At 43.8% G+C, this 26,759-nt stretch overlaps 4 protein-coding genes and 1 long non-coding RNA gene across 7 annotated transcripts; 1 reads left to right on the top strand and 4 right to left on the bottom strand.

Annotated features, from left to right (window-relative positions):
• Positions 1-5,518: 5,518 nt before the first annotated feature.
• Positions 5,519-7,078, bottom strand: LOC124202984 (C-1-tetrahydrofolate synthase, cytoplasmic-like). Its single transcript, XM_046599545.1, has 7 exons — positions 6,912-7,078; positions 6,733-6,836; positions 6,474-6,672; positions 6,162-6,394; positions 5,961-6,102; positions 5,769-5,880; positions 5,519-5,707 (listed from the first exon to the last, which is right to left on the bottom strand). The coding sequence occupies exons 1-7, from the start codon at positions 6,957-6,959 to the stop codon at positions 5,532-5,534; spliced, it is 1,014 nt and encodes a 337-aa protein (XP_046455501.1). The 5' UTR covers positions 6,960-7,078; the 3' UTR covers positions 5,519-5,531.
• An 81-nt stretch (positions 7,079-7,159) lies between these two features.
• LOC124200818 (erythroid differentiation-related factor 1-like) lies at positions 7,160-9,502 on the bottom strand. The gene is made up of 10 exons (XM_046597137.1): positions 9,303-9,502; positions 9,169-9,230; positions 9,063-9,098; positions 8,837-8,998; positions 8,652-8,760; positions 8,482-8,590; positions 8,273-8,415; positions 8,038-8,201; positions 7,876-7,979; positions 7,160-7,804 (listed from the first exon to the last, which is right to left on the bottom strand). The coding sequence occupies exons 1-10, from the start codon at positions 9,368-9,370 to the stop codon at positions 7,160-7,162; spliced, it is 1,602 nt and encodes a 533-aa protein (XP_046453093.1). The 5' UTR covers positions 9,371-9,502.
• Positions 9,503-13,335: 3,833 nt separating this feature from the next.
• LOC124200809 (keratin, type I cytoskeletal 9-like) lies at positions 13,336-14,022 on the bottom strand. Its single transcript, XM_046597125.1, has one exon. It carries the CDS (start codon positions 14,020-14,022, stop codon positions 13,336-13,338), a length of 687 nt encoding a protein of 228 aa, XP_046453081.1.
• Positions 14,023-15,692: 1,670 nt separating this feature from the next.
• On the bottom strand, positions 15,693-19,134 carry LOC124188370. 3 transcript variants are annotated; one of them, XR_006872331.1, is made up of 12 exons: positions 19,037-19,134; positions 18,721-18,969; positions 18,590-18,653; positions 18,218-18,496; positions 18,046-18,157; positions 17,781-17,967; positions 17,189-17,719; positions 16,992-17,119; positions 16,773-16,924; positions 16,517-16,702; positions 16,187-16,450; positions 15,693-16,108 (listed from the first exon to the last, which is right to left on the bottom strand). It is a non-coding gene; the product is annotated as an uncharacterized LOC124188370 (long non-coding RNA). The 3 variants fall into 3 exon arrangements; XR_006872333.1 differs by having other exon boundaries at positions 15,693-16,135; positions 16,201-16,450; XR_006872332.1 differs by having other exon boundaries at positions 16,201-16,450.
• A 3,383-nt stretch (positions 19,135-22,517) lies between these two features.
• On the top strand, positions 22,518-26,691 carry LOC124200805. The gene is made up of 4 exons (XM_046597113.1): positions 22,518-22,691; positions 22,869-23,585; positions 23,709-26,534; positions 26,653-26,691. The coding sequence occupies exons 1-4, from the start codon at positions 22,518-22,520 to the stop codon at positions 26,689-26,691; spliced, it is 3,756 nt and encodes a 1,251-aa protein (XP_046453069.1).
• Positions 26,692-26,759: the final 68 nt, after the last annotated feature.

The following is a 26,759-nucleotide window of genomic DNA, read 5'->3' as shown; positions in this document are numbered from 1 at the left end:
AGAAATCCGGGTTCAATGCCAGAGTGGTCAATATCAAAATCCAGTGAGTGCTCATTGGGATTCTTTGGGAGCTTGATGGATCTTGCGCGGTTCGCGTTCCGCACCACATTGTCAGACTTGGTCAGCGAAGCACCAGGACATTATATTTCTGATGCTTTCAACAGCGGTAGAATAACAGCTCGCGCTTTCTTCGTCTTGTCGGCTTGTTGCACTTCCTTGGCCTTTGCATTCACACTCAACTTAATGTCCGGCGCTTCTGTAGAAAGAGGTCAGGCGTGCTCCTTGATGATTGTAAATACATGTGGGGAGATTTCTTGAGCTTGCCCCTTGCATCCATTGTTGCACCGTAATATGTTGGTGGCCCGGTCCTCCCGTTTTGTGTACTGACGCCCGTCCGGGTCAATATACATATCCGTTGCACTACGCCTTTTTATTATCCTCCATTGTTTTTCTTGAATTGGTCCTTGTCTTAGTGGAAGAAGTAGGGTTTGCTGGTGAATAGACGGACGTACAGTACGTGGAGCGTTTCCTCACTTGGAGGAGCAAGTGGCGTATTTAAATCGATTCCTATAATAATTGGATAATTGAAACATTAGTAAATTATTTGAACTTACTATTTTTAAAACATTTCTTACCAGTATACATTTGCTGAACATGATCGATCGGCGAGTGTATACATTCAATAGCTCTGGCGCGCAATGCTATTGCCAGCATTGACGAAACGATCTCCAAATTATTTTGCAATGGAAAATAATCAACCTATCATACTTTGGAGAGGTATTCAATGCTTAGTAATTTGTTCAGCAAATTTCGAATATGTTTTATTGTAAGGTTTACCATACCAAGGACTTGATCAAGTCCTAAATCAACCATGCTTGGCTGCTGCAGTTATTTTGTTGTAAATGCACAATGAAGGAGAAATTTTGAACACCGTGGAAAGATTGCTAGGTTAGTATAGTTTATACACATCATTGAATATGCAATATGGAACTAAATTTAAAGTTTGTGTAGCTGAGAAAATGCTTGTATCTCTTGTTGCCTCTCAAGTTGGGATCACTGAGCGTCAGCTAAAATACTTCATAAAAAAATGGGCTTCGAGTCAGGTACTTTGATGACATAAGAGATGATGAACTAGATGTATTAACTTTGAAGATTGTTGGCTGCTTTCCCACAATTGGTACGATTTCTATTAAGTGCTGACTAGACATACAGAACATTTATAATGTATTTTGTAGGATATCACATATATGTTCTGTGAACACTTCAGGGTGTACAATCTATCAGTACAGCGCATAAGACTACATCAATCACTATATAGAGTCAAAGTAACAAGAAACGATCCACCATCATGTCTTTTGACTAGAAGGGTCTACATTGTTAAAGCTCCAATGTCAGTCTGGCATATTGATGGTTACCATGGATTAATAAGGTAGTTATAACTTAAGACTTGGCATATTTTTCTATTATTTAAGTTATCACCATATTGAATTTTTTAAAAGGTATAGATTTGTAATCCATTGATGTGTAGATAGGTATTCGCGACTTGTGACATTCTTACAAGTTTCCAACAACAATCGTGCAACGACAGTATTGAATTTCTTTCAAGACGCTGTTACATAATGGGAAATGCCAGTTAAAGTCAGGTGTGTTGTATACTGTTTGTATTTTGCCTCAAAACAACACTATTATACAACGCAATTTTCACACTGAAGATTTTTTTCAGGTCCGATAAAGGCATGGAAAATGTTGGAGTGTGTGATTTCATGCTAGCTGGCAGAGGCCTGGATGTTTTTTTTTACTGGCCGGTCCGTTCACAACCAATGCCATTGTTTAAATAAACATAATGTTGGTAAGCCAATTCAAGCTCATGAAAAATAACACTTATTAAATAATATTTGGCTAAAAAAATGCAGATTCGAACAACCGTCGAATCCTTTTACATGCATCGTCAACACGTTCCCTCCAAGATGGAGGGAAAGGAAAAGGAGATGTTGCAATGAATTTTCAAATGTTTTGTTTGTTTTTTATGTTTGTTTGTTTTTTCTTTTACATTTTCAAGATTCAATCAAGACAATAAATGAAATTCTTTTAACCCAAAATTCTTCTACACAAAAAAGCTAGAAACCCCGCCAACCAATCAGCGCATGCCCATACGGAAAACTCCTCCTCCCAAATCGCTTATTCTTTTATAGTAAAGGAATAGTTAAGGATAAAAATATATTCTTAGTTTTCACAGGTGGAAGTGGTGTTGCTGCTGTTGCAGTTGCCCTTGATGGGGTTCCCAGTTCCTGGTGCTGGCGATCGGTGAAAAAGGACTCGTGGTCATCTTGGAGGTAGTGGTCGTGGTGTTCCTCACCTTTACTAGCCTAATATCCTTTGCTTCGCAGGTGTTGGTAATCATGGTAGTGGTAGTGGATGCATAGGTGGAAGATGGAAGCTGGGTCGTGGTGTCCCTTACTTTTAAATAAATCTTATTCTTTGCTCTTCAGATGGCCATCGGCGTGGTGGTGATGGAAGCATTTCTGGAAGAGGAGGTGGAGGCGGGAGGACAACAAAGGCGTCGTCTTCTAACAAATTTTGATCTTTATAAAAAATAAGCTGGTTCTTTGAAAAAAAATGTTTTTTTTTCTTTTCTATAGACACAAAATAAAGAAAGACAGAAGAATTCACGAGTCACTTTTTCCAAAAATATGAGGACAGGAACCTTTTTGGAGGAAGTGTCCTGTCATCGTGACGTGCAGGCCAGGCTACATAGGCTCTTTCCCTCACAGTTCAACTGGAACAATTCCCATGAATTTAGGTTCATTTTGTCTGTTGTGCACAAAATGCTTGGGCATTTGTGGAGGTTAGTATTAGTATTTCAGTTATAAAACCAACAAACAATGTTATTAACTGTTTGTTACACATTGGAGTCATCCCGAGTCTCGGATAGGGGCAAGGAAGAAATGAGCTGAAGAAAATTGCGACACAAGTGCTAAAACTTGTGTCGCAATTTTCATAATTTTTTCATAATAAAAAAAAATTTCACCGCAACTAGTCATCGCGTTCTCCGTTAAGGAGAACGCGATGACGGATGCTTATATGAAGCTTACGAAACCTGTATCGGAACCGAAAAATCCACGGATATGTTTTCCGCCGAAATGATCCAGTTCTTCCTATTGATCTTCCTATTGTGACTACAGCAGGAGTTCAATTCTGCAGTAGCGATATTCGGTACCGCAACCGCGCTTTGGAGGGCTACCGCGTCATTTTCGACGGCACTGCAGCACAGCCCTTGGCCGAGTCGAAAGAGGAATATTTAGTCGGAGAAGAGAAAAAAAAGATTGAAATGGAAGAAAAGAGAAAGCTTGAAATTGAAAAAGAGAAAAAAAAGATTGAAATGGAAGAAATAAGGAAACAATATGAAGAATTTGTACTAGAAGAGTCAAAAATTGGAAAACATTTGGTGTGCCCGGGGCCAGCAAATTTATAAATACATATTTTTATGATTTCTAGCAAAGATCACTCTTTGCGCTACAACTACAGACACCAGATGTGTTAAGAATTACTCCTAAGCAAAGACGTAAAAAAGGGAGTATTTTTCAGAATCGAAACAAATCAGGAACAAAATGGCGGACAAAATTACCTATAGATCTAGGGTATATCGCAAATTTCCAAGGATGGATGTATTGAAGGATCTTTATCGTGCCCCAGACAATCATGTGTTTAGTGAGAGAAGTCTTGAGGTGGTTCCAGAAGGCAAGCCCAAAAAGAATCTGTATTGCGGATGGAAGTTCATCAAAATCACCGAAGAAGGGCTTCCACTGTACACAGATGGTTGCGATGCTACTCCAGACGAACCATGTCGTCACGTTATGACACTCCTGACTGAAGAGGTACATTTTTTTTGTCAGGGCACTTAGGATCGCCTTGTTCAGCCTTCGATCTCATGGTTTATCCCAAACTGGTGAAGGCGGAAAATTTATCCGTCATAGAGGTTCTACAGACCCATCGCCCCACTCATCGAGTTATCACTGGGATTTTACAACAAACGGGATAACACATGGAAGTTTTTGAGGATCAGAAAAAACCATGGGCCTCGTCAGTGAAACTTGAGAAAGAAATGGGGTGGGAGGAGGAACGTCACCCGGTGTTCAGGGCCTTGGTTGACGGTATTGCTGCAAGGGTTGAGCGTGAGCGTGAGGCTGAAAAGGATAACGAGGATTTGGAGCAAGAAGCTCCAATCCCAGCGGCTGAGGAGCATCCTCATGTAAGAATGGTTCGTGAGGCTGCAATGCAGCTTGCCCATGGCAAGGAGGAAGTGTTTGAGAAGGTAGTGGTTTTCACGCGAACCCGAAATGGGGTTGCAAAGAGGATTAGAATTGCAAACCCTCAAAGAGTCAAAAAGGGAAGGGGAAAACAGGAGGTGGATCAGCCCGAAGCCTAGAGGTTCTCCGATGAAAAAACATGGTTTTGACGAGTCATTTTGAAATGAGGCATGCCCTCTATTTTAGAGGGGATAGCTTCTCTGACCTTCGTCTTCGGGATGCCATCCATCGTAGCCGAGGAGCTCAAGATTTCCTGACCCAAGTAAGCTGCCATCGCGAGGTTCAAGTGATGCTTCGAAGACTGGTACCAGGTTATCAAACGAACAGGAGCAATGAGTATAAATTTAACTGTACAGTTATTCATAATTCTTGGCGGTTCGAAGGAGTAAGTATTTTAAAATTATTTCATACAAATAGCACTTGTTTACTCTTCCTTTCTTTATTTCAGTTTGAGGTGATCGAGTCTTTTGGTTGGGGCACGCAGAGACATTCCTTGGAGAGGCTTGCACCAAGAATGATCAATAACAAGATGGGTCTCCATGGCCAAACAGGTATATAAAATTTGCTGACAACCCTGCATTGTTTGAGGCCCTAATTAGGCTCCTCCTACCAAAGATGGCTGAACAGCCAAATTTGGGAAGGAGGAGCCTAATACAACTTTAAACTTAAATATTTCACGAAATAAATTTTTTTGAGGCATTAAACCTCTCGAAAAAATGATCTCCGTGAAAAATTACCCAAGCCAGTTAAAAACAATAAATCTTTATTTTTCGGGCGTGTACCCTTTGCGGAAGCATGTAGAAAACAAATGAACGGCAACATCCTTACATTTACTATTACGTATCGCGATCAATTTCAATCGATTTTCCGAGTAGCCTAATTGTTCAAATGACTCGGAAAATAAATTATTTTTTATTGTTAATTCAAATTTCCCAATAATTATTTCGAGTCCAAATGTCGGCCAATTCAAATGGTTTTTCGTCCCAGATACCGGCAATATTTGTATTAATTAAAAAAATTATTATTTTTATCTTGAGTTAAAATGTCTCGACATTATGAAAAATAATTCAATATGTAAAAATAATTATTTTGAGTTCAAATGTTGGGTGATCCTATTGTCTTTCGTTCCAGATAGCGCAAACCGTTTTTTTATGCTTTATTAGTTAATTATTTTATTATTAGGTCAATTTCCGTATTATTTAAGCTGAATCTCAGCTCACAATATTACACTTTATTGCCTAATGTGGATTTTAATGCAGCTAAAACGGTATTTTTCATTAGCATGGTTACGGTCATGGGTCCAACCCCACCAGGAACAGGAGTAATCCAGCTAGCTCTCTTTCTGGCTTTTTCGAAATCCACATCCCCTACTAATCTATATCCCGTCGAACTCTTCGTATCTGAGATGAATTATTCATTCCGTCAGTGATTATATGATCAACTAAAACAATACATTCATACCTGGTAAAGAATTGATACCGCAATCTATCACAACTGCACCTGGTTTGATCCAGTCTCCTTTAACCATGTTAGGCTGTCCGATTCCAACCACAAGTATATCTGCATCAGCAATCTATATCGTATTTCATAAAATCCATTATATTACATAATGCGTATTGGAGCAGTATTTTTTTAAAATAATTATTAGCTTACCACTTCAGGCAAGTTTTTGGTTTTTGAATGACAAATGGTTACGGTTGCGTTATGCCATTTTAAGAGTTCGGCAGTAGGAGTTCCAACTATCTTACTACGTCCAACAACAACTGCCTTACTTCCCTCTATTAGTATCCCGGTTCTACAATAAATTTCAGAATAAAATTTTGAAAATTCCAAAGCTCAATCTAAATTTCAGACCTTCTTATTAATTCTATGCAGCCATTGGGAGTACAAGGCAGAAACCCAGAAGCCAAATCACCAACAGCTAGTTTTCCCTGGTTTATTGTATTTAATCCATCAACATCTTTGTTTGGGATAACTGAATCTGTGATGAGCGTAGAATCAATCATGTTTGCAGAATCCAATGGCATCTGCACAATTATTCCATGAACACTAGGGTTCAAGTTCAGGTGAGATATGGTCTTCAAAAGCTGTTCAAATATCAAAGGATATAGTTTGAACAGGTGAAGAGGGAGGTGAAAACTTAGGGAAAGAAGAGATTGAATGAACCTCAGTTTGATTTGTAGTTGATGGAAGACAAAAATGTGTGGCTATAATCCCAATTGTTTCAGCTGCTTTCATTTTCATTCTTATATAAGTATTTGAATCTTTTCGAGCACCCACTTGAACAATTGCTAACTGTGGAGTAAAGCAGGAATGGTGCAATTTAAATTTCTGAACTTGGTCACATAAGCTTGTTTGGATTTTCCTGAAATTAAATTTTAAGTGGATACATCCAGAATTGAGTTAAATTAAAAACTAAACTCACTCAGCTATGTCTGAGCCAGATAATAATTTTCCATATTCTTCTAATTGGAAAATTGGTGAAAATGTTTGAAGGAAACAAACAGAATTCGTCTTAAGACAACTATTCTGAAATTAACAAAATAGTGCACATAATAAGCATAACTATAATATTATGTTTGTGTGGATGATTAGGTAAATTGCCTTTCTATAGCAATGAAGTCCACGCACGAGAAATCCTGTTAAAGCCATTTTCAGTAATTTTCAGTAATGGAGATATTTGGGTATTTAACAAGGTGAGTTAAATGTTAAATAAGTGAGAAAAAACTAATTTCAACTGTGTTTTCTTTTTATTAATTTGGCAGATTTTTTAAAAATGTCTGCTTTCATTGCAAACATTGCCACATTTGAAGACATATATAGTTGAGTATTGAGATGTAGAGTGTTTCCTATTACTTGTAGTAAGCTAAAAAGAAAAATGAATTACCGGATTCCCCGACCGGATTTTGGTCTTTACTCATGAAGACGCCCATTTCGTTGGCGACATTCCCCAGGCTGAGAACGTCAGATGCACTTCCAGATTCTAGTGGGACGAAGGAGGCAAGGGCCAGACGATATTGCTCCAAGCTAAACTGCAAAGCTTCGTGAAGTGACGTTGGATATGGGAAATAACTCTCGTCCAACACGTTTTCAAGTTGCAAATTTCTGAGCAACTGTAGGAGTTGATCGTCAATCAAATTCCGTTCCACCGGCTGTGACTGAGAAGTTACTTCATTCCAATGTTGCACCATAGAGAAATAAACATCTCCAGCTAAACCCAGGGCATGATTTTGCAGGGATGTTGAGTTAGTCAAATTCTGAGGTGAAGTTGATTGAGGTGGTACCGGCAAAGGTAAACCAGGAGGCTCAAAATAAGCCCAGAGCAACGCGGCCATTCGAAGGTGACTCAAACTCTTCTCAGGGATTGAAGGGCTGGTTTTTCGTGCTTCATCGGTAGAGTTACGTAAGCCAAACGGCATTTCTCCATCAATAGTCGCCAATACTGTTGCTTCCACTCGTTCTGTGGTTCCTTGAACATCAATGAGCCAGTGACACCACTAGAGCAAAAAGATAATTATTAGTCAGACATGTGGGGACAAACTACTTGAAGATCAATTAAATTAATTACTCGAGAGGAGGCTGTTTTAATGTCTGATATCGCTGGCATCGGAATGGGTTTCAATGGTGTGGCCAAGGAGGGTTCTTCTTCAGATGGTTTTTTTAGTTTTCCCCCTATTTATGGAAAGCAAATATAATGTCATTCCCAATTCAGATATTTGGTTTAACACACTGTTGTTGCTGAGGAATTCAAGGGTTTCGACTGCGTACTGGAGTGCAAAAGGGCAGCGCTGTTCCCAATTATCTCCGACGGTGGGTCGCGCATTTCTACGAACGTTCTCTTCCTCTGCCTGGACCTGTTGCGGAGTCGAAAGTGCCGCAACGTCGACAGATGCACTGTAACGCAAATTTTAAGAGGTGAATTATTTATAATGTTCCAACTGTTTGTTACGACACAATAAAATTACGAGAAGTGATCTTCCGTTGAGGATTCCTCCCATTCGTCAGACCATTCCTCTTCGACCTCTTCAGAAGTATCTTCGGCTTCTGGAACTTTGAGTGATGTTGGTAAATAGACGTCAGATAAATAATACAAAGCAAACCTGGCGACCTAAAAATACGTATTGAACCTGACATGTAAAAAAAACCAAGAAATATTATCACTAAATATTGCTACCTGTGGATATTTTATTGCATCAAGAAGTGATAGGCAGTTCTTTAGAAGAGCTAAGACAGTGCCTTGGTGTCGCTTCCAGTCGCTGGGCATTTTCAAATTTTGCGCCACTCTAAAAAAACACATACGCATTCATGATACAATTTAAAATTCGCATTGGCAAACAAATTTACTTGAAAAGTATGGCAACTGGTGTCGTAAATGGATTCTGGTTGATGTCTTCATTCAAATCATTGCGCAACGAAGTAAGATCGTAAAGCTTAACAATATCATCGTCTTTTGCTGTTTCACGAAGAAGACACGAAAAGTAAATGTAAGACATTAATTTCCTTGATCGCCAAAGCAAAAATTATTTTACCTTTAAACAGCCAATAACTGTGGCCTGCCTTGGTGGCTTTAGATTTTAGGAAAGAGAGAATATTTTGTGCGACATCTTTAATAATGCCCGGCTTAAACTGTGAGCCCGGTAAGCGTGGTAAATCGTCCGTCTTAATAAGCTCGTGTTTTTGGACCAGACCACCTGTAACCATTAAAGAATTTAGCAACGCTTTTTCCAGTTTTTCACGTAGCGGGACGCTATTTACCCAAATGATAGCACATCACAACTTCAGGAACATTGCCTACAAAAATAATCATTTAAAAAATCGGTTACAAACTGTAAAACATGAAAATAGCAGGTATATGACATACACATCAAGTTCTCAAGCCAGTAGTCCAGTCCTGTAAGCACATTAATTGGCTTTGACATATCTCTGATCAATGGACAAAATAAAATAATTACTCATTTAAGCTATCACGTAAGTTTGCTTGACTTAAGAGCTTACCTTAAGCGAAGCGAAAGACACGGGTGAGTCCCACCGCCCAAAATAGGCATATCTGTACCGATTAACATCCGCAAATCTTCAAATGTCCTTATGATATTTTTAGAAAACTGATGAAGAGCATCATCGTGAACGTGACTCTCTTCCGGAACAGGATCACCGAGAGGATCAATTACAGGCTAGAAAAGACTTGTTTTACTATAAGAATTCAAATTCTAAGCACTTTAAATAGTACACAAATTTACCTGAACTTAATTATTCCAGTCCTGAACTTTGGGGGTCTGTATTTTCTGACTCATTAAGGGCTATACAGTGATAGAGAAATTTTGAGATGAGGTTTTGTTGCTGCAGGTAGTCCCGACTGTGCCGGCTTGATTTCTTGTCTGAGGCTTTTTGCTTAGCACAACAGGAGGCTAATGTGTTCCAAATAAAACTTCTTCAGCCAACCCCATTCGTTCTCAGCTGCTCTCAGTAGGTGAGTATGGATGTCAAATTCATCAAGCAGCAGTGTGTTTCCAACACGATGAACCATCATACTGACAGCATTTTTGCTGTACGGTATTTTCAAAAGCTTCTTGATATTTTCTGCATCACTCACCACATCAACTTCACCCATGGAATCTAAAAAAGATGAAGCCATGTGAAAACTGGCAAATTCTGTTGACTTTGGATTCCTGGAAACAGCTGGCCCAACTATTTTCTTGGGATGACTTAGCAACCAATTAGCTGGTGGTGTGTTCAAGTCGGTGTTGCTCTGTAATAAAGATAATTGTTCGGAACTTGTGGCTGCTTTATTGGTGTCAATGAAGAGTCTTCAAGTTCTCACTCCCAGGAGGTGGGAAATAAACTGTTTTAGATTCGGTCACCAATATTGTCACACAGGACGGAGTAAGGTACATCATCCAGTACATTCTGTTGCAGCATTAGCGGTGACCATCAATCACTGTCAAGAATTGGTGCAGACAAATTAACAACCATATTTACTATTGATAACCGATTTTAAATTAAGCAAAAGAGCAAATTACCTGTTGTTTTGGAAGCCGGAGATATAGGACCGGTCGTAATAGGCCCCGACGAAATAGGCCCGGCAAATAGGACCGGTCGAAATAGGACCCTACGAAATAGGCCCACTTTTAAAATATTTTTAAATCGGTCCTATTTCTCCGTCAAAGTGCCCGTAGAAAAAGTTTAGCTTAGCCGATAGCGCGACTGCCTGGTGCAAACTGGTTCCAAGCTTTAGGCTTGGAACCAGCTTGCACCAAGTATACCTCAATGAAGTATTTGATGGACTTCTTTTTAATGCTGAAACTAAAGCCGCTCCAAGCATGTTATTTTCTGTATTATATTTCCCCTTTTTATTTATGCTTGCGCAAGGCTATTTCAAGGCAATAGTTTTTAACTTTTTAAATTGATTGCTCAGAATGAGGCTTTTCCAAGCACAGCAAACATTTCATGTTTTGCTGTGCTTGGAATAACCTTGGCGCAAGCATAAATATTTACAAATTAACTGATTATATATTATAGGCTAATTATGAAATAAATATTGCATATATGTTTCATTTGAATTCCTTATATGAATAAAAATATATAAATACTTTAAAGTTGCATTTTTTCTTTCAAGATCAACATGCACTGCACAGCAGCGGTAGGATGCTTATTTTAGCCCTATTTCAGCACTTTAAGATTACTTAACACGTTAAGCATTTTGGTAAGAATTATAAACAAACTGAAAAGCAAAATGTCATGCTTCTTCGAAGTGTAACATGCTTACAAAAAAATAAGTATGTTTATAAAATGAAATTAAGTATGTTTACAGAACAAGTCCTTTAAGCAACACAATTATCATAAACTTAACGTATTTACTTTATTTATAAACGTACTCCAATGTTTTCTCTGCTGCAACGAAAAAATGACAAGAGTCCATTTCATTAACCATTGATGTAATTAATACATACAATTTGCCTCTATTGATAAGGTCTCTATAGCTGAGTGGATAGCAAGCTGGGTTGCAACTTCAGTGGTTGATGGTTCCAACCTCATCAAAGTCAGAACTTTTTTTCAATAATACGTAAAGTTTGGAGTTTGCTTATCACAACATTAAAATAAAAGGCTTGGGGTAACCTTGAATAAACAAGTTTGGTCCAAGCTTAAAAACAGTATTATTAAAAGTTAAAGTTTTTAAGATTGGAATCCGCGAGCTTGTGCTGGGCTTGGCAACAAGTCTAGCGCAAGCCTGCTCTAAGCCGTTTATTTTCTACGGGTGGGCCTATTTCTCCCAATTATTTCTAAGTTAGATAAGGTACTCTGAAATATTTTCAAAAAATAATTCGACCTATACTCTACATGAGCGAGAAGGTGGAATATTCAACGATGGATCCGCCACCGCTTATATTCATTGCCGTAGCTCAAACCACGATGAGTGAATTCACACATTGCCGTTTCGTTTTCCACATGTTAGGTAGCTGATTCCCGTCTTTATTTTTTTATGAACGTATTCCCCTTGATCTTAACTGTAAAATTCGTTTGTTACAAACGTCGTTTTCACTTATTAACTATCGCTAATTTAAGAAAATGAACAAATTTCCGTGTTTTCTTCGCCATTTATTTGTTCCCTAGCTCGATCCCCCCTTCAGCAGCTCAGCCTTGAACGCGTCTCCCCCCTCTACCTATGCCAGTACTCAGGTGAAGTAGGAAATGAACATGTTTGATGAAATAAATGATTTCAAACATATCCATAACAATTTCATGTTTTTTAAAGCAACAAACGCATATCACTTTTAAGTTTATTGTTTTATGGGGCTGACGCGAGGTGCTGCTCAAGCCGGCCAGAAGTGTGGTCGAGCGGGAGAGGCTGCACGCACTTGTTATGTCTTTGTTCGGTCGCTAAGGGCGATCGTAATTGTATTCAGGGTAAGCACACAAATCGTGCGACTGCTTCCAGCCTCTAAGCCAAGCCAACCGCCTTTACCGGCAAGTAGCCCTTGGCGGTTGCAAGCGACGTTGCCACGTACACAACAACCCGTCCCAAGCGGTGAAGACGGACAACGAGCGGCGAACCGCTTAACACAAACAAAAATAAAGGAATAAACAAATGCCGGGGCAGAGGTGGGGAAAACGGAACACACACAAGAATAAGGGCATCTTACACATAATCTGGGCCACAAAGTAAAGGAGACTGACAAAGATGGGCCCGTAGTTAGAATCCGTCACACTCGAAATGGACTTTGTTTCTTCGTGTTCTTCGAGTCAGAAGGACGCCGTCAACCTCCGGGCAAAATGTAAAGGTGATCGCTGCCGTTGTCCCCTCATAACACACTGTAATCTCCTTCTCACCGACAGCCAAGAGGGGGGTAGACTTATCTGCCATTACAAGGTCAAACGCCGTGGATGCGAGGTCTTTTTCTGATACGCCCAACGCACGCATCACATCGAGGCCCGCCACTGTAACTTCTGCCCCGCCGTCGGGGGTCGCGTTTGCACGGTGGTGATGACCGCCCCGTCCGAATCACAGCACTGTAGAGAGATGGTTGGAGCAGGACGACGGCGTTTTGCACAGACGTTGCCGATGACTACGCGCTGCATGTGAGAACGCGGCCGACTGCTGCCGGCATCGCCCCGACTATTAGCGCCGCCACTGGAGGTGCCACCGTTGCCATGACCGCCGCTGCCGCCACCCGCTCCGGCCCCTTCCGTCTTCTCCTGCTTGCGATTCTTCGAACAACATGGAGAAAAGTGATTCATGCCACCGCATCGGTGACATTGCTTACCGGTCGCTGGGCAGGGGTCATTAGCGCGGTGCGCTGATCGTCCGCAGGAGCCGCATCTATGGTTGTCGGATGGCGTATCGGGACGTTGACTCGAGCTGTGCGACTGACGGCGGGTGATTCAGCGATTTTTCACTGGCCTTAGCTGACTCGTCGCTGCGGCAGATGTTGATGGCCTGCTGACCGGTCGGAAATGGACTGAGTGCCAGCAGCTTCCTCCGCGTCTCCGTGTCTCGTATGCCGGCCATAATGCGGGTAGCCATCCGAGAGTCCTAGCACGCGGCACGCATGTCGGCTGCGTCCGCAAGCGTCCGGAGGCGGATGTAGAAGTCGTCGAAGGATTCGGACGTGTGCTGTCGGCATTCGTCAAACGCCACGCGGTCCAACGCGATGTTCCGCTTAGATCGAACGTGATCCGTGATGCGGTCAATGACGTCAGAAAGCGATAAGGGCGACGTAGGAAGGATGCCCAAAGCCACCTCCACTACCTGCTGCATGGCTGGATCCAGCGCCATCCGAAATGCCGCCATCTGCTCATTCACCGGGTAGGCGTTCAATTGGTTCAAGTGGCAAAAATCATTCCACCGATTCCGCCAGGAGCGGAGCTGGGCCAGAGACGCGTCTCCGTGCAATTTTTCCAAACAGGAGGTGTCGATGCGACGGCGTTGGGAAGCCCCGCCACCGCCAGCGCCACCGCCACCGGCTCCACCGCCACCTCCACCTGCGCCACCGCCGCCGCCTGGGCCACCTCCGCCAGCGCCACCGCCTGGGCCACCGCCACCAGCGCCACCGCCGCCTGCGCCACCTCCGCCAGCGCCACCGCCGCCACCGAGCAATAGCTGAAGTTGTTGCGCGATGCCGGTCAATTGTAATTCGACTGCGTCAATGCGATTGGCTGCTGCCACTGCCGAGTTGGCTGCTGCCACTGCCGCATCCATAGCGTCATTTGCCGACGCCATGTTGCCGACCACCACGGGAGGACCCGCGAGTGATGAAACTGGATGCTGCTTTGTGCGTTTCCGCCTCCGCTGCACCGGGGGAGGAATGTGCGGTGGGACCGGGCCAGATGAACGTAAGTTGCGAGGACACGTCGACATGAACACACGTCGAGTATGAAAAGACAGAGGCTACACAGCTCTGTGGAGAAAGATGGCAGCACACAATATCGAGATGGTTGCTGGAGCTCACTGCCGCCGTCACCACAGATGAAAAATAAAGAGCACGTGAGCGACAAGGGCACGTCGACATACACACACGTCGAGTGTTAAAGGGCAGGGGCGACAACCGTGATGTGGATAAAGATGGCCGCCCACGATATCAAGTTGGTCGCTGGGGCACACTCACTGCCAGTCACCACAGATAAAAATAAAAAATTCGAGCTGCCGAGGAGATAACTAGCAAGCGGAAATGCGAACGAGGTGCTCACCCGAAAACGTTTGGTCGAGGGGAAATGGTGGGGGAAAGCGTGGGACGCCGTAATGGCCGCCAACACCGCGTGGGGCCCGTACACACCGGCTGTAACAACGATAGTTTCCCCGCACACGAGTACACAAAAGTTACACTGAAGGTTCGAGAAGACGTGAAATCACGAAAGCAAAGCCAACTGCGCCATGTTATGTCTTTGTTCGGTCGCTAAGGGCGATCGTAATTGTATTCAGGGTAAGCACACAAATCGTGCGACTGCTTCCAGCCTCTAAGCCAAGCCAACCGCCTTTACCGGCAAGTAGCCCTTGGCGGTTGCAAGCGACGTTGCCACGTACACAACAGCACTCATGGGAGAGGGGTGAGTAAAGGGGGGGTTTACCTGGGCCATACCATACACGCCCATGTTTTCCCTTCTCTGTGTATGTCAACGGGTAGTCTAGTGGTTAGCATCTCGGGCTATGAATCTTAAACGCCGGTGTTCGAATCTCGTCCATGTCGATAAAGAATTTTATTTACAAAATATTTTAGAAAAATTAATAGCTCAACAGCATAAAGCGGTGTGGAACTATCCTGGCGAAATTGATCGTTTTTTGTTTTTTTAATTGATGATATATACATTAATTGATTTAATATACAGCACGAAAAGGAAATTTCTATTATAGTTGAATACCAAATGCGGTTTTGAAGATTTCCATCTATCGGTGATAGTAGCGTCACTAGCGTGGTTCAATAGCGTCATGAAGATGGCGTCATCTGCTCATCGTCAACTTCAGCGTTTAATTTACAAATAAGAAATAGAAATCTTATAAAAAAACTTCTACCAATGCGCTTTGCTCCTTGGAGAGGTTCCCGAAGGGCTTTTTTTTTTTTGTAAAATCTGGTTTTGTAGTAAAGGTGTAAAGAAAAAAAAACGGCGCATTCAATCAAACTCACATTTACAATATTTAGAAGCGTCGAATTGTGAGCTTTGATGAGATTTACTCGTAGAGGATAGATGGAAGAGCCGTTTGAGTTGTGTAAAATGTCATTTGTAAATATTGTTGTATGGTTGTGTTAGTAATTCCGATCTCTTGCTGTGCGCGCGAGTTTCCCGATAGAGGTCGCATAATTTCATCGGGAGTTGATGTCCTTGGTTTTAAAACCTTGATCAGTAAGCCCCGCTCGGCAAGACTTGCGATTCGCCAAAAAAGGCGGCTTTAGTCGGTTTAGTGCAGCCAAACAATCGAAATTGTATTTCCCATAAACTAATGACACAATTTCGGGTGGTTTTTTAATTTTAAATAAGCAAATAATTTTAATGAAAGGCTAAGAATTTCAAGGATTCAAAGTCGGTGGAATTAAAAGTGAGCGAAGCTGAGTCTTGACGGGCTTCAAAGCTTCGACGTCTTCGTCCCAGTCAGTGTCGCTGGGAATGGCCAAGATGTCGTCTTGGTGATTGGCCAACGACGGGCTAATATCTGTCAGAGTCAGCAGCGTCTCGTACAACTTGGTGGCCGTGATTTTACGAACGCGAAGGAACCGATTCACTAGCAGATTTAACAGGTGAATGATTGATTTATCGAACGTCACTTGTTCACCTCTGAGTAGGTGACAGTACAAATCCACCGACGATATCAACAACTGTAAAAAAAGATGATAATCAACAGTCTAAATTAGATTTCTAAATATTTAAATTCGTAATTTAATTTAAATGAATACTTTTAACGGTTTACCGCCGTTGGTCATCTCAGTGCGGATCAAGGTCAACAGCGACAGTGACATGGATTTGAAAACGGAATCCAAACATCCGGACGACAAGAGATGGCCCAGGAAGTTGAAAATGTACGGCATCAGTCGGACACTATTCAAATTCTCTTGAAACACGTTTAGAATATCCCGGGTGACCAAATTCAGTTCATCCAATTTGTTCTCGGCAACCAACTGGCGGAGGTAACTCATGAATGGAGCGCTAGAACTTTTAACCTGCGAGACAACAAGTTAGGTCATAAGCAATACTCGAGGTGTTGTTTAATAAATGCAAATGCATACCAAACTCTCCGTGAGACTGCCGATGCTGGAAACAAGTCCGGTGATGACGGCTTTGCGGTAAGTGTCGAGTCGCATCACCTTCATCCACAAATCGAAACATTCCTTCTCGGTCGAATTTCCAGCGGAGGTGGTGGAATGATGGAACGCAATTCTTCCAACTGCTCAATGTGAGGAATGGTGGGATCACTAAAACAAACATCAATTCGTTATAGGTAGGCCTATTAAAGTTAAGAATTAAGTTGTTTTCTGTAAGTACCAGTAGACGAGAGAAGAAAAGAAGTTGGGGGCCAACAACCGGTTACGACGGATTTGTTCCGTCGATTGTTTAGCCACCGCATGCAATACGGAGCGGATCAGGTCAGCTTCAAGTAGGTCTGGTTGCGAGGTGTTGGTCAATACCTAAACAACCTGTAGAAATTTTCAAATGTTTTCTTTCGATTTATTTTATTTGAAATAAAAGAATTCTAAACGGAACCTGAATAGAATACATTGCGGATTCACGGACGATAGCACCAATATCTCCACGGCTATCCACCGTGTAATCTTCAAGGCCGTCGATCAATGTGCGGAATATTCCGGCCAGTGTCACTTGATCAACCCCACCTGTGAAATAATAAATAAAATTGAGACTCATCTCAAAATAAATGCAAATGAGGTCGTCTGTCATTTTACCTGGACTGGATGGGGCGATCCCAACGGTTGTGCAGACGAGAGAAAGAGCTGTCAGAGCATTTTTTCGAGATTCGGCCCATTGGAGAGTCTTGTCGGTGATGAGAGCGCAGGTGCACAACTGTTGGATGACTTCCGGCAAGGAAACGGTGAGGAGGAAGCGAGGCATTGAGCCTAGGGCTAGTGCGTTTCCTACTCTCGCCTGTTGGTTGTTGCTCGTCACCTTGGGTAGGAAATGGTTCAACAAGGCAGTGAGTTTCTCCACTGGCTGATGCCGGAAGTATTCGCCAATGAAAGCGGTGACGGCGCTGAAGGCCGATTGCTGGACATTTGAATCGGCTGAAGCGAGACACTCTCGTAACGCCTTCAACCAACGGTCGACTACAGCGTCCAGCAACAGGAAACCCCCCGAACTAAGATCTTGGATGAAATGGCAAACGGCTATGCGCATTGTATCGCCGCCGAAACTCCGTCAGAAACGCTCCTCCAGGATGTCGATACAAGTTTGGGTAATGGATTCTATCGCGGCATCACCTAAAGGATCGTGAAAACATTGTAGAAATAATTCAGTAAGAAATGACCAGCGGTAACTGACCAAGTTCATCTGGCAGACGACGTTGATGGTCTTTTGCCACTTGACAAAGAGCGCTGATGACTTTGCCACTGGCCAAAATGCTTCCGTGCCGTAAATAAAGTTCAGGATTTGTGCAGCGAGGAAGGATCTGAGTAGAAAGAATCAGTTTCATACTCTCCGGATCGAGGAACGTCATTTGATGTAAGGCCTGAACGAAAATTCTGATTAACAACTGAAGTTAAATGAGCAAAGTTCAATTGCACCACCATGCCATACTCAGACACACCTGAGATGTTAGCTGTCGAATAACCGTGTCCCAATGGATGACTTTACGTTTACGATCCACTAAATGCTGGATGAGATGCGGCCGGTACTCTTCGTATTGCGCCACGAAAAGACTGGAGAGAAAAGAGAATTGTTATCAGAATGAAATGAATTTGAAACAGAATGAAACTCACTTGAGTTGGAGATAGGCATTTTTAAGTAAGCGAACTAATCGCAGGTGGTCAGAATGTCGATGCCGTGAGGAAAAGTGCCCTGTCGACCGACGTGTTCCTCGAAGGCAGAAGCGGCAGCCCGTCAGCAGTTGACCTCACGATCGAACACGGTGGTGATGACTATGGCTTTAGCCAACTGATGGACGAATGGCTGGAGCAGAGACGGGTCTTAGGATCGGGCAAGAGCCCAGCAGAGGTAACAAGCGGCATCACGTACAGCTTTATATTGTTCAGTGTTTTCTATAGAGATACATGAATTACTGAATGTAAGCCACACAACAACAATGAATAAGGCTGATTATTATTACGTCTTCATATTAATATTAAGCTAACCTGGTCGGCAAAATTCTTTGATAAGCTACTGGTCAGCCGCCCAATGCCTTTTGCTGCAGAGTACCTGTAAAAAATAAGATTTTCATGAAAAAGGAATGCTTTAAAAAATGAAAGCGATTTAAATTCAGTACTGGACTTCACGGTTCTTGTCTCGGGGGGGGGGGGGGCTTGCAGGATCTCGTTAAGTACTTCTTCGATTTCTTCCGGCACGTCGTAATCGTGGTCATCTTCATCATTCACCGAAATAGCTGCTTTAGTCTCAACGGGTTGGCTCTGTTGCAGATTGGCAGCTAATGATCTGCTGCCCCGCTGGTATCTCCAAGTTTGGTATCTCCAGGTCTGTTCCTCTCCCGCAACTCGAGGTTTCAAGAATATCAAACCTACCATTCAGAAATACATGAAACGTTTTAATTACTTCCAGCTAAATGAATCGAAAAAGGGGCTCACCTATTCGCTGCGTCAGCTTCACCAACGGTTTCTTAACTGTATAAGCAATTCTGACGGTTGGAATTTAATCGCCAGGATGGTACGCAGCACAGCATGTGTGTTAGGAATATTCCATTCCAACAGACGACGACGAGATCCGGGCGCCGCATAACAACACCGGTGCACCTACGCGACTATTGCCTAGGGGGCCCCCGATAGGTGGCCCCAACTTCGCTCATTATTTCCATTCCTCCCAATTGTTATTTCCCCCCATTTTTTCTGTACAATAATCAGTGTGTTAAAATATACGAGAGGAACAGGACACGGTGATTCGTGTCTAATTTATTCAACTTTGAAAACTGTAAGTAATCGGCCCGACACGCCGAAACATCCCTTTTACATTTTCTACATGGTCCTTCGAAACCGTTTAAGTGAACCAACGTGTCCTCCCTCTCAATTCAACTCACTCAAACTCAAAATTGTGAAGCCGGTTGGGGCTACACAATTCTAGACCCCCCAAACGTTATTTTTGTTCTCTTTTTTGTTGTTGTTGTTGTGTGGGTAAAATTTGCCCAAATCAAACTTCTAAATTGTAAAAGCAAAAAGACGGCCAAAGGGGGGGAACCTATGCCCAAAAATCCATTTTTTTTCTCTCTCAATTTTTTCTCGCACTCCATTGTCGGGCAGCCTGAGGGGGCGGCCATTGACCACGCCGACCCAACCTCAAGCCCAAAGATCGGCCTAAGCCTACTAATTGGGCACTCATCTCTTCTTCCATCTATTCGCGTATCATCTTCCCGTGTCCGTTTTCTTCCCTTTTTTTTCTTTATTGTTCTGAGTCAGAAATAATATTTTTCTCTCTCTCTCAACACTTATAGAGGAGCCGAAAGGTCTCCAAATCATCCAGCAAAATAGGAAAGCGAACGCAGAGGATCAAGAGGGCGCTGTTGCGCAAGGCGGGGCTATTGCCAGCTTGGGTGGAACCGCCACCGCGTCCACCACCAAGGGAGCCGATCCCACTAGACCAGCTGCCACCAGGTGCCCTAGCCCCTAATTTGGCACCAATTTTGGAGATTGCTAGGAGGCACCTCAACGCAGAGCAGCTGGCGGACGCGATTCGTCCAAGATTTTGGGGCGACATACGCTACCGGCCAGAAGAGGAACCGGCCCCACAACCGGTTCCACCACCGGCTCAAGAGTTACTGCCAGTTGTGATTGAAGAACCGGAAGCTGATCAGGAGCCAATCCAGGCACCTCCGCCCGACATTGAACAACGCCAAGTACGATACCGTGAGCAGCACGTCGGTAGAGGTCTACTTCGGCGAGTGGTCTATCTCCCGGAGAGACAGGAGGAAGCAGCAGCTGCTGCAGCCCCAAAGGAAGAGTCAGAGAGTGAGTCGGAGGAGGACGGGATCCAGCTGTGTCACGAAAGCTCGTCAGAAGAGTCAACGGACGATACCAGCACGGACGAAGACAGGCGCCATTTTGAAAGGGAGTTGGAGGCCAATCCAGCTCTCAAGAGAGCCTACGCCAGGAGTGAAGAAGCGAGGAGGGTACGAGGCCGCTTCAACGCCCGTCCGGGCCACCTCTGCACAAGAAGAAATACCAGAGGAAGGGAGCAGAGGAACCCAACCATTTAAGTAAATCTAATTGTATTCTTGAACATGGCGGCTCCAACCGCTAAATACAATTATTGAATGAATATTCTCTGTCTATCTGTCCTTCCTTAAAAAAGAAAAAAACCCCTCTTACATAAGGATCCCGAGAAATCGGTGCATCCAAACGAAAAAAAAAAAAAAAAAAAAACCCTTTTCTCTCTATCACGCTCACCGTAGTGGCACGCCGCAAGGGGCGCCACCAACAAAAAAAAATCTCTCTATCTACTCGCTCACGCTCACTGTAGTGGCACGCCGCAAGGGGCGCCACCAACAAAAAAAAAAAAAAATCTCTCCATCTACTCGCTCACGCTCACTGTAGTGGCACGCCGCAAGGGGCGCCACCAACAAAAAAAAAAAAAAAAAATCTCTCCATCTACTCGCTCACGCTCAGTGTAGTGGCACGCCGCAAGGGGCGCCACCAAAAAAAAAAAAAAAAAAAATCGCTCAATTTCCTCTCTCGCTCAGTGTAGTGGCACGCCGCAAGGGGCGCCACCAACGAAAACAAAACTCTATCTTCTCTCTCGCTCAGTGTAGTGGAAAGCCGCGAGTGGCGCCACCAACAACAAAACAAACCAGTTCGCTTAATTGAGTTGACCAGCCCGGATTTTTTTGGAGGAGCCTGGGTATTACCCTAGCTCCAAATTCAAATCGTCTCTTCTTTTTCAGATACATCCAAGGGATTTCAAACAAAGTGGAAACAAAAAACGGAAACTCATCCGTTCCACGAACCCCCAAGGAAAACAGGGAAAGGAAACGGGCAAATCAGTCGATAAGTGTTCAAAAAATCAAATTAATTCTCTATTTTCATCTCTTTCTTCCCAGTCAACAGCTCTTGAAGAGCTACACAACCAGGAAGAATGGTTCAGCAAATGAAAGCCACAAGGTCAGCTACTAAAGGCCACATAACAAGAGCAATAGGCCGGATCAACGGATTTGCAAATAAAGTGATGGCATCAGAAGACGTAACAGAACTAGAAACCTTGGAAACAAGATTGAAAAGTCTCTTCGAAAGCTACCAAATCGCAACAAAAGAAATCAAGGAGAAATTAATAGCGACCAAGGCCGCGCAGGAGGAGATTGATGGGGACCTGGACATCTTTCTCCAAGTTCAAGATGAAGTATCTGGAGCAAGATCAATCATCAAGAAGAAGAAACAAGAGTGGTCGGACGATGAAAGAGACAGACGACTGTTAACGCTCTTCCAGGCATCCAATCAAGCATCAAATCAACGGCAAATCAAGCAACAAGTCAAGCACAGATGGCGCAAATTATTGCACAAATCATGGCGGCCATTCCGGCACCTCCCGCGCCAGTAATCAACGTGACAGCAGCACCAGCTCCAGCTTCAGCCGTACAGTCGATACGATTGCCGCAGCGACAAATTAAGCACTTCAAAGGAGACGTACTGGAATGGACCCAATTCTGGGAATCCTTTAACGCAGCTGTCCACTCTTCATCTCTTTCAAACGTCCAAAAATTCGATTACCTCAAGGAATATCTTAAAGGTGAGGCGTACCTGTTGGTTAACAATCTTGAATTAACAGATGCGAATTACCAAGTCGCAATCGACGAACTGAAAAGGATGTACGGGAAGACGGACGTTCTAATCGACGCGCACATGGAGAAACTGGATACCTTGCAGCCTATATAAGGACGGGAACGACGTTCCAGCTCTAAGGAGCTTCCAGCTGAATCTCCAATCGCACATCAGCGCGTTGGAAACGTTAGGAGTCCCCACAAGCTCCTTCGGAGGACTCCTCGGAGCAAGATTAATCAAATTAATTCCTACCAGGCTCCAACAAGAATGGGCAAAATCGCCAACAAACAAATCAACGGACATCGAGATGGTCATCAAATTCATTGGAGATCAAATCGATGCGGCCGAAAGGTTCAACCGAATCAAAGGTGTGGAAAAGGAGAAATCGTCTCCAGCTCCTAAACAGCCCAAACCGGCAAATCCATCGCCAGCAACAGCATCACAACTGGCAATAGGAGCCAAAGCAAGCCCAGCCCCTCAGGTCAAATCCTCCTTAAAAAGTAAAAACGTTAAATTTAACCCAAGCTGGATTGTATGTGAAAGGCCCTGCATTTTCTGCAGCCAAATTCACTGGCCGACAAAATGTCCGAAAGGACTGGCGGAAAGGAAGAAGATAATTTTTGATCTAAAAAGGTGCGTCAATTGCTTTGGATCAAAGCACGAGCTGAAGGATTGCACATCCACCCGGAACTGCAACAAGTGCGGAGGAAGACACCACACCTCTCTCTGCGACAAAGGAGACGTCAGAGTCCCCAACCCAACAACGGCAGCAAGCATCATGGCCAGCAGTCCAACTACAACAACTACAGCCTGTGCAAGCACCTTTGGACAATTGATGCTGAAAACGGCAACAGTTATCATCAGCGGCCAGAACGGTAACGAAACAAGAGCGATTTTATTTGCAGACGACGGGAGTCATCGTTCCTGGGTGTTGAAATCACTCTCATCGCAACTTAATATGAAGACAGTAGCGGTGGAAAACATCAGCACAAGAGTGTTCAAGAAAAAGGAACCCAGCAAGCCCGAAATGACAAAAAACGTCGAAATGCAAGTAAGGGGCACCTGGCAAGGCGCCCCAAAAGTTACATTAATGGCTTTAGAATCAGATCACATTGCAGATTCCGGCCCGTACGTAGGAAACGAATTCGCAAGCAGCCTCTGGATCCAAAACGAAAAATTAGCCGACGACAGATTCGAGATGGCACACACCGAAGATCAGCCAATTGGAATTTTAGTTGGAAGGGACCAGATGTTCCAAATCATGTCGAATGAAGCCGCCATACAGAGTCCGTGCGGATTACGAGCGTTTCAAACGAAACTCGGAAGAATGATTGCTGGACCATCACAAGAAACAAAATCGAAGACAGGAACTCAAGTGATTCAAAATTTAATCTTAACGTCAAGTTATCCGATTCCACAGATTACGTCAACATTCGCGACTAGTAGCCAAAAAAGAAAAATCCTTTCAACTCAAGCAAACAAAATTCCAATGGAAAAGGAGACTGGAACGGCCAGTCCCCAAAATCTACCAATAGGAGCGTCATTCTCGGATGCCCCAATCGGATCCAGCGGAGAAGCAGATAGTAAATGGTTTGAGAAGGAAGAACAAGTTGCTACTAATTTCGACCTTTCCCTTTTTTGGAAAATAGAAAACTTCGCGAACCTTGAAGGCGCTGATGCAGTGGAGTCGGAGGATCGCTTCGATTTCTTTGACGAAAAAATAACGAGATGGCCAGATGGAAGATACTGTACACCGATCCCTTGGACAACTGACAAGTGGAGACTTCAGAAAAATCTCCCGTTGGCCACCGGAAGAGTGGAAAGCACAATAACAAGATTGAGAAAAAATCCAGGAGACTTGGTGAATTACCACGCAGAAATCCAAAAGCTCATCGACAGCAAATTCGTCGAGGAGGCGAACATGGACTACGAAGAGCTTCACACCTATCTCCCACATCATCCGATCTTCAGAGGCGACAAATCAACGACGAAAATCAGACCCGTCTTTGATGGAGCAGCAAAAACGAAATTTGGACCAAGTCTGAACGACGTGTTGGAGACCGGACCAAATCTCAATCCCGATCTCCTATCAGTGCTATTACGCTTCAGAAAGTACGAGATTGCCTGGATTGCCGACATAGAAAAGGCTTTTCTAAACATCGCCCTGCAGCCGGAAGACGCTGAAGCAATCAGGTTTTTATGGCCCAGGGATCCAGCAGTGGCTGGATCGCCTCTAATTGCCTACAAGTGGAAGAGAGTGCCCTTTGGCCTTAGTTCTAGCCCCTTTCTCCTACGTGTTACAATTAACAAACATTTCAAATCACTAAAGTCTCGTTTTCCAGAAACTATTCAACAGCTGGAAGAAAGTTTGTACGTTGACGATTACCTCGGCGGAGCAAACAATTTATCGATCGCCAAGAAAAGAGTCGACGAAACGGACGAAATCTTTAGTGACGCCCAACTCAACATGAGAAGCTGGGCAACCAACAACGAAGACCTAAAACAACACCTGAAGGAGAAAGGACTATCGAATCAAGTCGTAGGCCTACTCTCCCCAGCCTTGGACGGCCAACAGAAGGTGTTAGGAATCCGGTGGGACACCGGATCCGATTCGTTCAAATTCGACCCAGCATCCATCATCCAAGCAGTAGAAGAAGTGGGATCGGAAATCACCAAAAGAAAGATACTCAGTATCTCGGCAAGGATTTTTGATCCAATTGGATTTTTATCTCCCACTGTACTTTTATTAAAGATTATTTACCAGAAGCTCTGGGAAAAGGAGATAGGTTGGGACCAAGCAGCTCCAGCCGATATCCAAAAATCTTGGAAGATAGTGATGACTGGTCTCGCCGATTTCACCGAACTACAAATTCCACGATGGATCGGACTATCCGAAAAAGTCACCTCACACGAAATTCACGTCTTCGGAGACGCTTCTGAAGCAGCGTATGGAGCCGTAGCCTACGCCCGACTCCAAAAAGGACAAGAAGATCCACTCATCATCCTACTGGCCAGCAAGACGAGAGTTGCACCTCTACCTAAGAAAAAAGTAACTTTACCGCGTTTAGAATTGCTGAGCTCACTTTTAGCCGTACGTTTAGGCGAAGTTGTAAAAAACGCAATGCAAATCCAGTATTGGAGAACTATCTACTGGTCGGACTCCTTAGTTGCACTAGGATGGATTAGAGGAGAGCCGAACAAATGGAAACCATTCGTCCGAAACCAAGTGGAGACGATACGAAAATTTTCACAGCCCGAGTGGTGGAGACACTGTCCAGGTCTCCAAAATCCGGCCGATCTTGCCTCGCGGGGAGCGCCAGCGCCAACGCTGGTAACCTCAACTCTTTGGTGGAACGGCCCGATTTGGCTCAAAGGAGAAGAAACGGAATGGCCAGATTCTCCCAACGACCAAATTCCACAAACAATCCAGTCCGAAATGGAATCGGAAGCAAGGAGTACGACGGTCAGCACAACAGCAGCCATCGCAATTCCAACAGCCTCCGTCGACTGGAATCTCGACAAAATTTCCACCTGGAATCGACTGTTAAGACGTACAGCCTGGGTCTCACGATTCCTCAGCAGGAGTCAAAAGAAGCTCAGACCTCCCGGTCCAGAACGAATGGAGTCGATAAAGGCAATTGGACCAGATGGAAAAGGAAGTGGAAAAGTTATCCGGATTACAAGATTATCCAGAGAGGAGCTGGATGAAGCGGAACTAACGATCTACAGACAGCTCCAACGAGAGCGGTATCCTAAGGCGTTTGAATCGCTACAGTTAGACAACACAATCCAGCCCAAGGAGAAAATCGCTGCACTTTTTCCAATCTGGGACGCCAGAGACCGTCTCGTTCGAATCCATGGGAGAGTATCACTTGCCCTAAGAGATAGAAACATCGATCCCCCAATTTTGCTTCCTGCATCACATATAGTAATCACTTTCTTAATTACAGACAAACACGAGTCGCTACTACATGCAGGAGCAAAGGTGACACTATCAGAGTTGAAAGAAAAATTCTGGATAGTTAAAGGACGACAGCAAGTGAAAAAGACTTTGTTTACTTATTGTGTGGAATGTAAAAAGCTGACATCACCACCATTCCAGGAATTAGCAGCCCCTCTTCCTTTAAACCGACTCAAACATGCACAATCTTTTCACGTTACAGGAGTCGATTTCGCTGGACCACTGCTGTACAAACCAGCACAGCGAAGGAAGAAAAGGAAAGCTCCACCAGGCGTCCAGGATCCGACGCCAGCAGACGATCCAACTGAAGAACAAATCGAGGAGCCACCCACTGAAGGAGACGCTCCAATCGAAGCTCTAATCGTAGGCGAAGAGGATTCAATCGAAGAAGATGTCGAAATCCAAGACATTTTAACAACAACAACTAAAGCTAAGAAAACGAACCATCTTAAAAGTTATGTTTGTCTTTTTACGTGTGCAGTCACTCGAGCGGTTCACCTGGAATTACTACCCGATATGACGGCGCGTTCCTTCTTACTAGCCTTCAGAAAATTCGCAGCTAGACGAGGACCCGTCTCAGTGATGTAT

This window comes from Daphnia pulex, chromosome 2 (assembly GCF_021134715.1).
Source record: "Daphnia pulex isolate KAP4 chromosome 2, ASM2113471v1".
Classification (NCBI taxonomy): domain Eukaryota; kingdom Metazoa; phylum Arthropoda; class Branchiopoda; order Diplostraca; family Daphniidae; genus Daphnia; species Daphnia pulex.
The sequence above is the reverse complement of the archived record's forward strand: the minus strand, read 5'-3'. Positions and strand labels throughout refer to the sequence as shown.